The 14,473-nt window shown below is 35.1% G+C and overlaps 1 protein-coding gene across 12 annotated transcripts; it reads left to right on the forward strand.

The window, feature by feature from the left end:
- The first annotated feature begins 837 nt into the window (after nt 1-837).
- Fmr1 (synaptic functional regulator FMR1) lies at nt 838-14,081 on the forward strand. Of its 12 annotated transcripts, none has more exons than XM_043419922.1 (15): nt 838-1,153; nt 1,662-1,714; nt 2,138-2,288; nt 2,960-3,123; nt 3,318-3,483; nt 3,603-3,676; nt 4,953-5,024; nt 6,341-6,488; nt 6,604-6,741; nt 7,470-7,508; nt 8,388-8,531; nt 8,972-9,188; nt 9,592-9,822; nt 10,332-10,433; nt 11,619-14,081. In XM_043419922.1, the coding sequence occupies exons 1-15, from the start codon at nt 1,103-1,105 to the stop codon at nt 11,801-11,803; spliced, it is 1,935 nt and encodes a 644-aa protein (XP_043275857.1). In that variant the 5' UTR covers nt 838-1,102; the 3' UTR covers nt 11,804-14,081. The 12 variants fall into 12 exon arrangements, with proteins under 12 accessions (XP_043275857.1, XP_043275821.1, XP_043275830.1 ...); XM_043419886.1 differs by having other exon boundaries at nt 839-1,153; nt 10,275-10,433; XM_043419895.1 differs by having other exon boundaries at nt 842-1,153; nt 3,606-3,676; nt 10,275-10,433.
- Nucleotides 14,082-14,473: the final 392 nt, after the last annotated feature.

A 14,473-nucleotide genomic window follows, 5' to 3' on the forward strand; every position in this document is an offset into this window, starting at 1 on the left:
CTGACATCATACAAAATGATTTTTCCATATTTTTCCAACGAATAGACATCCGACAGACTTTTTATCCCCTAAATTTGTGATCCACAAATGATTAGGCTTTTATGAGGTGTTTGTGAGAATTCATGATATATCTCGAAATTAATAAAAAAATCACACAACACACTAACACAAATTTTCGTTTTTAATTTAACTATAATTAACAAAATCCCAATAGGCGTCGATTATTGATCCCGAATAAAAGATTGACACTAAAAAAAGTTAGAAATTTATATCAGTGAGCCAAGTTCACGGAGATTTTTTTTTTTATTTTTTACATTTTGAGGTGGGTGAGACGTTTTTTAAAATATTTATTCATAAGATTCTTTTCCATAAGAGATGAACTATATAACCTTCAAAATAAAATTTAAACTTGTTCTTGTTTATTTTTTAGGAACTGGACAAACTGTGGCGGGTTTTCGTTGTGTCAAAATAAACATAACACAATTTTATCTACTGTACTCAAGACTGCTGAGTTTTTATATTATTTGGTACTAAACATATTATTCATCCTACATTGACAACACAAACAAATCTAACTGATAAAAACTGACTTCAAAACGCAGTGACCAGTGAATTCTCTGAACTACTGTATAACCTGTGTCAGAGGTATGACTCGAATCAAACATCCAATCGAATACCCAGCTCGACTGAAAAATCGAAAGATGCCCTCGTTCGATTGGTAAACGAGTGTCTTCTTTCTTCAAGCGCCAACCAATAGTCGACCTTCGCGACCTTCAATTGTTTCCGGCTCTTTAGGGTGTCACCTCCGTATTCATATCAAACGATTGAGAACGAAAAAGCAACGATTTGTACAACTCGAAGTGTAAAACATCGGAAGTTAGGTCTTTTCACTAGTCAGCTGTTGTGATAGCTCTATATTTATATAAATCATATATATATAAAAGAGGAAGCAACGGCACGGTAGAAAAAGAGAGACAGAGATATATATATATGAATACATAAGCCGCCTCGTAGATAGCCTCGAACTCGTGCCGCTCGCACAGCATGCCCGCCGCTCTGTAGCGAAGGAGGGCCCGAGCCGTCATTTTCATACATAAGCAAGATGGAGGATCTCGCAGTCGAAGTATGCGGCGAAAACGGAGCATATTATAAGGTTCGTTCTATGAAAAGTATATGAAAATTCAACATAACGAGGATAACATGTAACCTTGATCATAATGTTGATCTTGACAATCGAGTTTTGAACACTATGATGAACGTACTTTGCGTGAATTAATGGCTTGAGAAAAAAAAATTTTCATCTCTTCACGCCGAAGGGGGTAACGCGGCTTCCCCCTGCGATACGACGCCATGTCTTTCATCGTTTGACAGGGGCGTGATTTTACATCTTTCTATTCGACTTTTTTCTCATTTTTTCATTTCCCAATCGCTTATTATTCATCATTGAAAATGTCACTCGAACGTCATCTTTATGACGCGATGTCGTTGTCGTCCTCGAGGATCGACCTAACGCGACTCTCGCTCTCCTTTTCGCGCAATGGCGGAATTTTTTGTATCGAAAAAAAAAATTTTTTCGCTCTTCAATGTCACCCTCGAATTCTTGATAAATGAATTCACCCTTTTCTCTTACATCTTCTGTTTTCTTTATTCCTTTGTTTCAGGCCTATGTGACAGATGTATTCGAAGAAGAAGTCCAGGTGGCTTTCGACAACGAGTCAGTATTTTTCTTCTATTCTACATAATTTTCAAAGCATTTTCTTTTTGCATCAATCTTTTGGACACAAACATGTAATATAGCACCTTGCTCGGGCAGACCGTATCTGGGCAATTTACACAAGTTTGATAATGCATATGTGCGATAGAACGATTAAAAATTTTTTCAAACATATTTTTGAGGTCGATAAAAAAAACATTCCAACAAATCTTACTCAATTTTTGAAACTCCGTTTGAAATGTTTGGAAAACAAAGTAAACAGCAGAAAAATAACACTTATAGCAGTGTAAATAACTCATGATTGAACAAACTAATAACATGTTTCAAAACCTCAATGACAAACACATTGATCGTTTAAAGAGAAAATATTTTGTGGAATTCATTTGTCAATCTGGAAGGTAATATTTTTTCTTTTACTTCTAGCTGGCAACCAGAATCAAAGTTTCCTTTTGCTCAAGTCCGACTACCTTTAAAGGATGGACCCAAACCCGAGTTCCAAGAGGGACAGGAAATTGAAGTATTGTCCAGATCTAATGACCAAGAAGTCTGTGGATGGTGGAAAGCTGTCATCAAGGTGAAACATTCTTTACTTCATGTTGCAAACACAAAATTTCACATTGTACAAGTGGTCTTCTTCATTATTAACAGAAAAATCATAACCATTTTTCAAACAATGCACAATTATATTTTTACTTCCGAATGAACATCGTCATTGAAATTTTAATGACACATGACAATTCTGAAATTTGCAGAAAACAAAATATTCATTTTAAATGCATTAGAATGAATAAGAAAATCTTCGACCAATAATTACTCGTAGAACTGTTTTATCTCATGGAAAGACATATTCAAATATTCTTTCGATCAAGCTTTAGCAACTACTATCAAATATGTCCTAAACTGAGATATAAATGAATACATGGATACATCACCGAATTGAAATCATTTAAAATGATGAAGAATGAAAATTAACATCGATAGTTAAATTCATAATTGACATGAGTCCTATTTTCATAATGAATGATTGAATAAAATTTTGATTGATAAATGGAAGAGAACTCAAGAAAGAGTACATAATTCAACTCTAAATACGAATTCATTGTTCAAATACCAAAAAAAAAGGTAAATTTCAAAGTTTTAGAAATAAAGAACAATTTTGAAAGACTAGAATAACCCAAAGACTGTTCTCGATGAGATAATTGAGTTGGATGGAGCCCTATCTAAAATGAAAGTTTATTCTTGCAGATGATGAAAGGAGGTTTTCTGGTCGTCGATTACCTAGGCTGGGAATGCAATTATACAGAAATTGTATCTTCAGAGCGTCTAAGAATGAAGAATCCAAATCCGCCGATCGACAATAACACATTTCACAAGATAGAAATAGAAGTACCTGAAGAACTGAGAGAATTGTAAGTTGATGGAGAATGAAAAAGACGATAAACATTATGGGGGAGAAAAATCTATTTCTGATTTATTCTGTGAGAGTTAAAATTTTTATGTATAACAAAAAGTTTTGAGTAAATATCGAGTTCTTATGATATTTATAATTATTCATAAAATCAAAAATATGGAAAAACTAAGAATTTTGATGAATTCGTAACAGTGCCAAAATGGACGGCGTACACAAAGAATTTCAAAAGGCGTTAGGAGCAGCGGTTTGTCGGTACGTCCCGGACAGAGGAGTATTACTGGCAATATCCCGCAACGAGAATCTCCAACGGCACAGTAGTATGCTGAAAGAAATGCATTTTCGGAATCTTTCTCAAAAGGTAACGAATCCTCATAGTTTAGAAGATTTATCGAATTTGTGCGTATTCAAAGGAATTAACGCTTTAGATAATTCGATGTTATGAGCCTGTTTTCTTTTCTTTTTGTCTTGTCAATTCGGAAGGTCTTGTTGCTGAAGAGAACGGAAGAGGCGGCGCGTCAGCTCGAATCAACAAAGCTCCAAACGATTGGCGGGTAAGCGATACGTTCTCACTCAACGGGAACCACCGTGCCCATTTCGGTATAACAAAAATGAAGCACAAGAGTTCGTTTAAGAAAAAGAAACAAAAGAACGCAGACGAACAATAGAAAGAGAGCGAGAGAAAAAGGAAAAGCTAAAACACAATTCTAAGTAATAAATTACCTGCCCGTATCCACCAAACTCTCACAAAGGTACCATCCTGTCTGTGGTTTGCATTAACTGGCAGATTCTAATGAAGTAACATCGAGAAGGAAAATCCACACATGAGAAAATACTCATTTTATATCGAATTAACAATCGATTATTTCAAGTTATTCATTCATTTTTCTTTCTTCATCATATCAAATACTGTTGCATGATTTTGAGTTATTTTGTCTGTCGACTAACGGAACTTCAGTATTCTATACCATCCAACAGTAGTAATTTTAACATTTTCACTAAAAACTTATTTTGCACGCCTCCGGGAACCCTCATTCATTGTGTATACAATCGGACTAGAGTATGTAAGAGTGCTACAGGATCTGTGCAAGCTTTCTCCATAAATACTTAGTGTTTGGCCTCTACAGCGCCCCTTGATTTGAGCGAAGAATATCGGAATTATATCAAAATTACAAGATGAGCAAAACCGAATTGAAAAATTTATGAAAACTTTCGAACTGTCACGTTTCAAGATTAATCATTCGTACAATTGATACTTATTTTTGGTTTAACGAATTTTAAAACTCCTTGGCTCGTCAACGAAATGAACCAACAATAGAAAATTCATTGATTTATAAAATTTGATTTTGCAAATCTCTATTTTGTAATTGACATAAGACGCTAATAACACGAAGTAAAAGTGGCAATTATGAATTGTTATTTGTTGATGTTCGACATCCGCAATGACTATTTCAATTTTTTATGTTTGACACAATGAAAAAAACTAACTTATTAGGGTATTAGCCGGTGATAGGTTCGATTTTTCGTTCATATTTTTTTTTTCTTAATTTTTAAACAAACTACGAAGTTGCGTTATAATTTTTCATAGAGAAGATATTGACGTATCTTTAGATCCTTAATAGGATTTGGTGACGTGGTAGAGAATCGGAACAAAAAACGTATTGATGTAACTCGAGGTAAGAAGAGAAGAGTCGTTGCTGAAAATCGGGTCATTGATTAGTAACGTTACAAAATGCAGACAGAATGGGAAGAGGAGGGGCACGGGATAGGGCCATCCTCGTAAATGAGTTATCCGTAATAGCTTACATCAGGGTTTCTTTCTCGTTTCAGCAAATTTAGATCTTCAAACTTTATATATCAGCGTGTCTCAGACTTTGAGACAGGAGTGAGAACGAATTCAAGGTGAGACCGATTATCGCGGCGTGACATTTATATTTAAGGATAGCTTACTGTATGAACAAGTTTACACGTTGCATTTATGAAATACGAAAAGAGAAAAAAAATCATAAAAAATATAAGAATAGCAAGAGTATCAAAAAATATTGTGACACTAAATGTGCATGCAAACATGCGTTGTTCGTAGTTTTTTTTTCCGGTCACCGATCATTCAAACGCTTTGACACTCGCATTTTCGCAGGTTTTGTTCCCGTACGAAAATCATTTGTTTTTCTCCACATATTAGTCATTATGATTCGTTGTTCTTATTTTTATTTTAATATTCTGGTCTCTGTGTAGTAATTCGTGGATGATTCGATTAGTGAGCTGCGGATCGGCACTCAGCATTGATTTCTTTCTATGGTTTTTTTTCTGTTCTAGGTAGTAGAAAATGCTCGATACGTGAAATATTTTTCTCACTCAATTTTCCTCCATTTATTGACTGTTTCACCACTCCGAATTTACGCTAAATTATGTTTTGTTTTACTCAAGTTTTATCAGCATTTTCGTCTTTAGTCTCATACCGTGGATTTTACGCTGCGATAGAACATGGTTGGCTCTATTCCGTGCAATTGATTGACTAAAGAATTAAAACCACTCACCAAATCGAAGCATCGATCTTATCTCGAGGCATTAATATCGTTGTTGTTAACAAACGAAATCAAATGGAAATACGCCCCTTACATTAAATACTCGATGAGAAGGGGTTTGGGTTATGGAATCTTAATCGGGATCAAAATTAGCAGGGTGATCAAACGTTATGCAATCGTTTATTCTGCCACAATGCAAGCCACCGAAAATATATCCTTACTAATTCATCATAGTGCTAGTTTTATATGTCGTGGAAACATTGTCGTTAGATATTATTCTAGTGTGCATGCTGAATTATTCATCGTGTATATCCGTTTTCCTAAAAGGTCCCAAAAGAATTACTAATCTGTTTCCAATTCCTTAATTACTGATCTGTCACGTTTTGATATATCAGTTTTACTACGTTATCATTGAAAAATTTGGTTTGGTCACCAAAATAGTTCGGTCTACACTCTACCAACATCGGATGCAACGATGATCAAAAATTGAAGCTCAAATTTTTTAATTATATTTTTCCAAAATAGACATGAAAAAATACTGAACAAATTGTTAATATCCGTGCTCAAAATCCTCAAATATTTGAAAGAATTTAACTGCTCCACCGCCTCGATCTTCGATACAATTTTTTTTTTCTTTTCTTTTCAAAATTATGACACTATCTGACAAAAACATTTTACATGTATGTTATTCAGGTATGCGGACGAATTTAACGTAAGGGAAGACCTCATGGGTTTGGCTATCGGCGCTCATGGAGCGAACATTCAGCAAGCCCGAAAAGTTGACGGTATCACCAATATAGAATTGGAGGAGAATTCGTGCACCTTCAAAATATACGGCGAGGTACGAATCCGAGCTTATTGTCTTTCAATTCTTTTGCCCAAACAAGTTGTTATGAAGCAATCAAAGAAACGCGTTACAGAGGTCAAATTGTCATACAAACAAGCTTTTGTTTCAGACTCACGAAGCTGTGAAAAAGGCGAGATCCATGCTCGAATACAGTGAAGAATCAATCAAAGTTCCACGAGTCCTTGTTGGCAAAGTGATCGGCAAAAATGGTCGGATAATACAAGAAATCGTGGACAAAAGCGGTGTAGTAAGTACATTTATTTTATTTCACTTATTTATTTATTCGTTTATTATTATTTATAGTTGTTTTCAATTTTCATATATCTACATTTTATTTTTCAAATTTCTTTATCCGTCATTTTTCGTATTCAATCTTTCCGTAAAACGAATCAACGTACTTTCACAAGATGATGGAGATAAAAAAGAGAATTAAAACGAAAAGTATCTTTAAATAAATAAATTTGATAGCAAATTCTCGTGCTTCACGAAGCTTCAGTTCGACAGAATCGGGCACAAATAAACAAAAATTAGAATTTTATTCTACCGCTCATAAAAAGAGATTACTAACTATTTTAGTAGGATAAGTTATTCGAATTTTGTTTTTACCTCCTGCCAAATCGTTTTTTTATTAAGTTGCATCACGAATTGTCAATCGCATAACGGAATAGGTAAAAAAAAAGTCGTGTAAACGGGGATTACGAAGGATCTAAAATTCGCCGGTAAAAACAGTTGTAAAAAACGCAGGTAAACTTTTCAGGGCTCCGTGATAGACGATCAGAGGGGCCGAGAAAAATCAATTTCCGTATCGATTCGGCACCGAAGTTTACGAATCTAACTTACTGCAACTTAAATTATGGGAAAAAGAAAAACAAAATTCGAGTCCAGTAATAGTTAAAATCGAAATGTAAATTGGAAGCTATTGTTATTAAGGGGCTATGTTATGTGTGACATACGTGCATTGTTTGTTCTCGGTAGATAACATCTGGCTCGAGTGGGAATGTACATACTGATAGAGTAAGTATATTACCTTATACTGTTTGTGACTATATCTCATCTGTTTCATGTGAAAATTCAAAGAAAAAAGAAAACGAAAAACAAATAAAAAGAAAGAAGAAAAAGAAAAAAATGGAAAATAATAAAACAATGAAACTTCCCAACATAAATACTTGATATCACATATGAATGTTACATAAACCACTCGGGCCAGCTTTTCATTTATTTTTTTGGTTTATACTTTTGATATTGAAACATTTAGCAATACTTGATGTATGTTAGATGTGTCGGTGTGTACGTGTGTATGTATATGTGTGTACTCTAAAAGGTAGGAAACTATATAACTTGCATATCTACTTCGCTACGATGATAAACAAATCTAACTCCAAATTTGGACTTGTGCCTTGTCGTTATAATGTACGAATTCAAAAATGTTTTCTGATGTGACAATAATAATACCTAACAACGTTACCAAACATTTTCACTCAATGTTGTAATGAAAAGAAACTGGAAGCTCTCACGATATTGGCCTGAAAATATCAGTTCTTAATCGTAATGCAAAGTTTGAAAAAACTAAAGTATATTTCTTACTTATTCACTCGCTTGAAAATATGGAACTGAGGTTTGTCATGAATTTTGAACGATGGGAACGATTGTCCTTTTTTGTGACACAGGTCTGTGGATTGGATAACTACAAAAGCATTTTTACTTCCAATAATCGATAAGGTAGACGGAAACAGCTTCGATGCAATATTAATAACCATAATAAACCAAAAAAAGAAACAAAAAAGCTGAATGTTTTCATACGACATACGTACATTTTACGTTCGTAGAACACTGATAAAGAGGGCGGAAGAAGATTGTAGGACAATTTTTCATGCTATGGTCGTTTCGTTACAGGTTCGAGTTAAAATAGAAGGTGACAATGAACCGCAGCCGACAATACCGCGAGAAGAGGGACAGGTGCCCTTCGTATTTGTCGGAACGGTTGAAAGCATCGCCAATGCCAAGGTTTTGCTGGAATATCACTTGGCCCATCTAAAGGTATAAACGATTATGGGAAAATCATTTTTATCCTTGAATTAATTTTCAATTTTTCTATATCTAATCAAAGTATTGGATATGAAAGAATGATTGCGCATCATTTTCGTACGGTCCGCTACTTTTTTTTAGTTCGTTAGGTTGAATTTGTGAATTAAAAATAAAATCAACGGCTCAAGCCTGTGAGCTGTGTTTTTTTTTTTTTTTATTGATTAGAATGTTCAATCCAACAATTAGGTGGAAAAAGTAGTTTCTCGTACCATTTTTATCACGCGGATTTTCATTGAAGATTTCTAAAGTGATTTTGCTCGATGATAGCGGTTTAAATTTTCTTGAAATATTGAAAAAAGATGAAATTCAGCTGCATTCGAGCAGTACAAATTGAAAGGTTTTGGAAAAACATTGGTTTTGCGGTAACCTTTAATTTTTGTTCTTAAATCCAGGAAGTTGAAGCTCTGCGACAAGAAAAATTAGAAATCGACCAACAATTACGAAGTATGCATGGCTCGACTACGGGGCCGATGCCCAATTTCCCTCCAGCGAGGCGCGGTATGACGTCCGGACCTGAAGAAGGTGGCGGAGGCGGGCGCGGTGGACGGGGAGGCGGAGGTCGTGGCGGGCGAGGCGGAAGAGGCAGAGCTCCGCCAAGACACAATGCTGGTGAATGGAAATTTGGATTTCTATCCGAATTTTGCTTTATAGAAATGATTTTTGCACGATTTTTAAAAACTCAAGTATAAATGAATTTTCATCAATTTCTATTGGCGAAAGAAATCTTTGAAGAATTCGTTTAAGAACGTATTCAATGATACTTTTTATGTATGTACAAATTTTTATTTGGGTTTTCATCTCATTGATACTTCCTCACTTGACGATCATTCTTCCAGTCCAAATGAGTACACCAAAATAGATAGGAATCATTTATTAGAAATTTTGACGAGAACAAAAAATCTGCAAGATTGTGCTGGTATGAAATGGAAGCGATAAATATTTGTCCAGCAGATAAACGATACATGGTGATTCGCGAGACCTGGCAAACGGTTATAGAAAAAACTTTTTTCAGGACTTCGCCGAGACACACTGGACGGAAGCGAGGATAGAGTTCGCGATCTTCCCCCCAGAGGGGGTCATCAGGGCCAGGGTGGTGGAGGCGGTGGTGGTAATTCCGGTTACATGGGTGGAAGACAAGGTAGACCTCCAGCGCAAAGACGAGATCGAAGAGACGACCGTCGACGAACGACGGATGACGAGGATACCGTACTCGATAGTCAAGACGTATCGAGCATCGACAGAGGTAACATTAAATGATATTTTCATATTTCCCATTTATTATCAAAGATCAAGGAAAGGAAACGTTCAGTCGCTCGATATCAGAATAAACCGTCTCGTCCTAAAGTCGTTAAAAGCCATGAATAAAAAAGACAAATTATATATAAACATACAAAATTCTAGAAGTATATATTCGTCTATAAATATAAATAGATTTATCGTATCGGAGTGCTTTGTGTGTGTGGCATGCTACATAGATCAAACTTTTGTGACCATCTAACACAATTAATAATTATGATTATATCAAAATATATGTATACATACATATATATTATAATTATTGAAATTTATTTTTTCTTTCTTATATATGTATGAACATATACTTTCATTTACGTATACCTCACATTGAAATACATACTCATATTTGCACGCTTATTAACTCATTGAAAACGCTACCTCGTACTCTCTGCCAAGCAGATGGCAAACCAATCTTTATTATAAATCAAACGGATGGTCACAATGGTGCGTGCGTAGAGTCAGTATCGAGTGTGGAAAGAAGACCTAAAACAGGGGGTAGGCGGCGTCGATTACAGCGATCTCAACAACGGAGTACAACACCGGACAACCCTCATAAAGGTAACTAATATTTTTTTAATCATTGTATTCGTGTTTTTCATTATATCGTTCATAATTTCATCGCGTTTTGGTATTGGATGAACGTTTCTCCGAGGATGTGTGAGGTGTTGAAAATAATTAACTCGTCTCAGTTTTTCGCCGATTGCTTCCTGTCTAACTAATTGCTAGTGCACTTTGAGTATTGTGCCCGTAGATGTTTTTCATTTGGTGTTTATATACTTTTTAAGGCTTCCTGAATATTTTTGTATCCTCTGGATTTTTTCGGTGCAATCATTGTTTCATCTGCGGAACTCCGAGTTCTCTCATTTTTTTTCAATACCAAATTCGTTTTGTTCTCTTTCTATATGGGTTATTGTTGTTCATACAAAGTCTTTTTGGAATCGGTATAAACTTGATTTAAGCTCCTGCTGAATTCGTTTGTAGATTTTTTTGTACCTGTTTTCGCGCCTCATACATCCTCGACGGAATCAAACCTTTAGGACGTGCGGTTAAATTCTTATTGCACGTTTCATGCGAATATCCTGAGCGTCTAGTTAGTAAAAGTTTGTGTTATTAGCTTAAGCCATATATTAATCCTAGAATGTGCTTTCGGGCTCGTTATTTTAAGATGTTATAATTTTGGAGGAAAAATGATTTTTCATATCGAACTCCTCCACAGAGTTGAATAATGTCACGAGTGTGCAGATGCAGGTTCGATGGATATTCTAAAAAAAATATTGACCTCGGCTAATCAAATTTCACATAACTTCATTATGAGGCGGGCAGTCCACGTCTTTTATTTCGTTTGTTGAATGAAGGCCGTTAGTCCTATCATTAGCTACAATAAACGAGCATTTAAAAAAGTAAAGTAACATGACTTGAAATTCACAATTTTGTCGGAAAATATTTCTGAACCTATAAAATGTGAATAGTATTATACATAATGAAATTAAATATGAATATATTGGAGGTTGATAACGAAAAAAGGCTCACAGACTTGACGAGATTAACAGAGTTACGTGAAGGAACTAATTGAATTTTAGCTGATAAATCGGTGATGTGGTCCTGATGCATTACCGTGAACCGAATGGAAGATTTCGTAGCTTGAATTCAGTCCCGAATCTTCGTAAGAAAATACACATGAAATGATATTCTTTATCGATTAATTTATGAACAAAGAAATGTTTTTTGTTTAATTCCGTTTAGGCAATAATGCAGGACTCGGTGAGCAATCGTCTGTGACGAGCAAGGAGGGTACACCGGCAAACGACGTGATCGTGTCGAACAGCTCGCAAGGTCCAAAAGGTCAGAGGGAACCGAGATCTCGTCACGCGCGTATATCGCAGAGCAATAAGCCTAAGGAAGCTCTGGTTAATGGTACCAGTGGCTAAAAGCTCTCGTACACGGCCAACAAACCTTTCGTAGAAGCTGCCATGGACATAATTATTTTGAAAAATGAAATAAGAGAAAAAAGTAACGAAAAAAACAGAAACAACAACAACAAATGGAAAAACCAAAACAAGAGCTATCAACAACAAGCACGTGAACATGACGCATAAAGGAAAACCCCTCACAATGAAAGAAGACCTGCCACGAGAATTCTAGACACGCGAATTCTAGACGGCGACATGAGAAGTCTCGTGAGACTCTTCGCTACCCGATTAACAATAAAGAAAGTTGTTAACAGTTCATTTCTTTCTTCGATGTTCTTATAAAGGAGAAAAGCGAAGAGAGACAAACAGACTAAGAAAAACTTGGAAAAGCTACAAAAAAAATCAACACGTCTAAAGACATAATTAATTATTATCCAATCCATGGTTTAGTTCGATGATAGTCGAACGATACTATCATATTTGATATACGGACGCATTCATTGGGAGATGCAGACAAAAATTTGTCGAAATAGAACAATTATCGATTCAATATTCCCCTAAAACTTCCCGGAACTGGATTGTGAAACTGTGCCCTCGGACTGTTTTTTCCTGCTTTCCCGTACCGAGCACCAAAAAATTAAAAACTGTTCCTGTTGATACGCTTCGACATACTTGAATCGTAACACCACCAATTACTCGTCCACAACACTAAAACATTCGATTATCAATGAATATTGTTCTCAACGTAAAGATCGATCACCGGATTGGAAGAAAATTACAAGGAAAAAAAAACGAATTTCATTGTAGGAATGGCGTATACGACATTTTTTCGATAATTAAAAATTAAGCGAAAAGCGGAAAAAATAACGGACAAAAAACTTCCTGTATTGTAGTTAAAGGTAACGCTAAAACAACCGAGCAGAAAAAAAGAAGAATCGATTATGAAAAATTGCTGTGGAAAACGTAACCGTATGAATGTGTGAGCGCGTGCGAATTTCGCTGGTCAAGTGAACGCGCGTCATTGCTAAAATGAAATTCAGTGCGGTAAAGGAGAACCAACAAACGAAAAATTGTTTCTCGTTAATTTTTTTTTTACAACAATAATTTGCGGTTGCGACTTTCTAGATTTCACGATATTTTTTCCTCACGAATATTGGCCTTTGTTAATTAATTGCACACAGTTAACTGTGTTGTCGGTTTTTATTTATTTTTTTTCTATTTTTATTTTCCTTTTTTTTGTCTTTATTTCAATCGTTAGCAGTATTCCTTGACGAAATGCTAAAAAAAACTATTACCCCCCCCCCCCCCCTCCCCCCATTACATTTCAATTTCGTTCATTGCAAAGCTTCAATGCACCTCGTAGTTTCAATGAAAAAAATTTGAAAAAAAAAATCCTCGTTTTTCGTTGAAAGAGTGCAGCCCAACCGTAAAATATTTGTGCTAGTTTTGGGATCGACTTTTCTCTCATCATGCACTTTGTTTGTTTTCAATTTAAGTACGTTATCATTAATATTTCGATTATATGTTTTCCATTTCTTTTTTTCTCCCCAATTTATTACGTGTTGAAAAACAATTCTTATATTTTTTTTTTCGATCAAGTTTTCCCTTTCAGTTAAAGCAGTTTTGTTTTTAAATCTCAAAAAAAGGTGAAGATTGAACGAGCGAGAAAGAGAGAGAGAGAGAGAGAAAGAGCGAGAGAGAGAAAAAGAGTGAAAAAGAACAGAAAGTAAACCTATATTTAGCGATACCAATGTATGATGTGCCAGAGATGAAAAAAAAACGAAAAAAAAAACAAAAAAACGATACATGTTTTATGATATCTAGCTGAAGTGCAGACTTAGCGCATACCTTTATTACTATAATACTACTTAGTCGAAATGTGGATGTCTGAACAAATAAACTAGCTTTACTATACTAAGCTATAAACAAAAAAAAACCATAAATAAGGGAAAAACGAAAAAAATAAATACGGTCGGTGGTTTTAAAATGTGCGTCAATTTGAAACTGTCGACTTTCTTCTTCCGGATATGACAACAACCTATCGGACGTGTCTCACGGATATTGCTAGCATTGTACGACGCGACACATGAACACAGACGTGTACGCGAATAATGTTAATGCCACGCAAACGACATTTAAACATTAAAAAAAAAAGTATATATACAGCTGCCACAATATCTGAATATCGTTTTTGGCAGCCGAAAAAACTGAGATATCCCCCAACTTGCTTGTTTCAGATACATTTGTATTGATTGCAATTTGTGCATAATTTAAGAATAAAACATTTCTGTACATAGACTGCTTTATTCTTGCTCATCCTCTGATGAAAATTCACTGTTACGGATTTTCTTGCTTTAATCAAATTGTTTTCAAATGTATTCTATTTCAGTCATTCTTACACTAATATTTCGTATTTCTTGTGTTCACATTCTTTCTGTTTAGGTGTCATGAGTTTGAAATTGAAAGATTATTCACGTCGAAAATGTTTGTTTAGAATACTTTTCATAGAATGTTCGATCGATTTGGATATCAGTAAAGTTTGTAGACTAGAATCAGAAGGCCGCTTTCACCACGTAAGTTTTTCATGTCCGTGAAAGTTATTACGTGGTCAACTAATGAAATTTTCACGATTAAATTATGTTGCAATATTTTCGATAGTTAGTGAAATTTTATTATTGTGATAATTAT

The sequence above is a fragment of the Venturia canescens genome, chromosome 1 (genome assembly GCF_019457755.1).
Source record: "Venturia canescens isolate UGA chromosome 1, ASM1945775v1, whole genome shotgun sequence".
NCBI lineage: Eukaryota > Metazoa > Arthropoda > Insecta > Hymenoptera > Ichneumonidae > Venturia > Venturia canescens.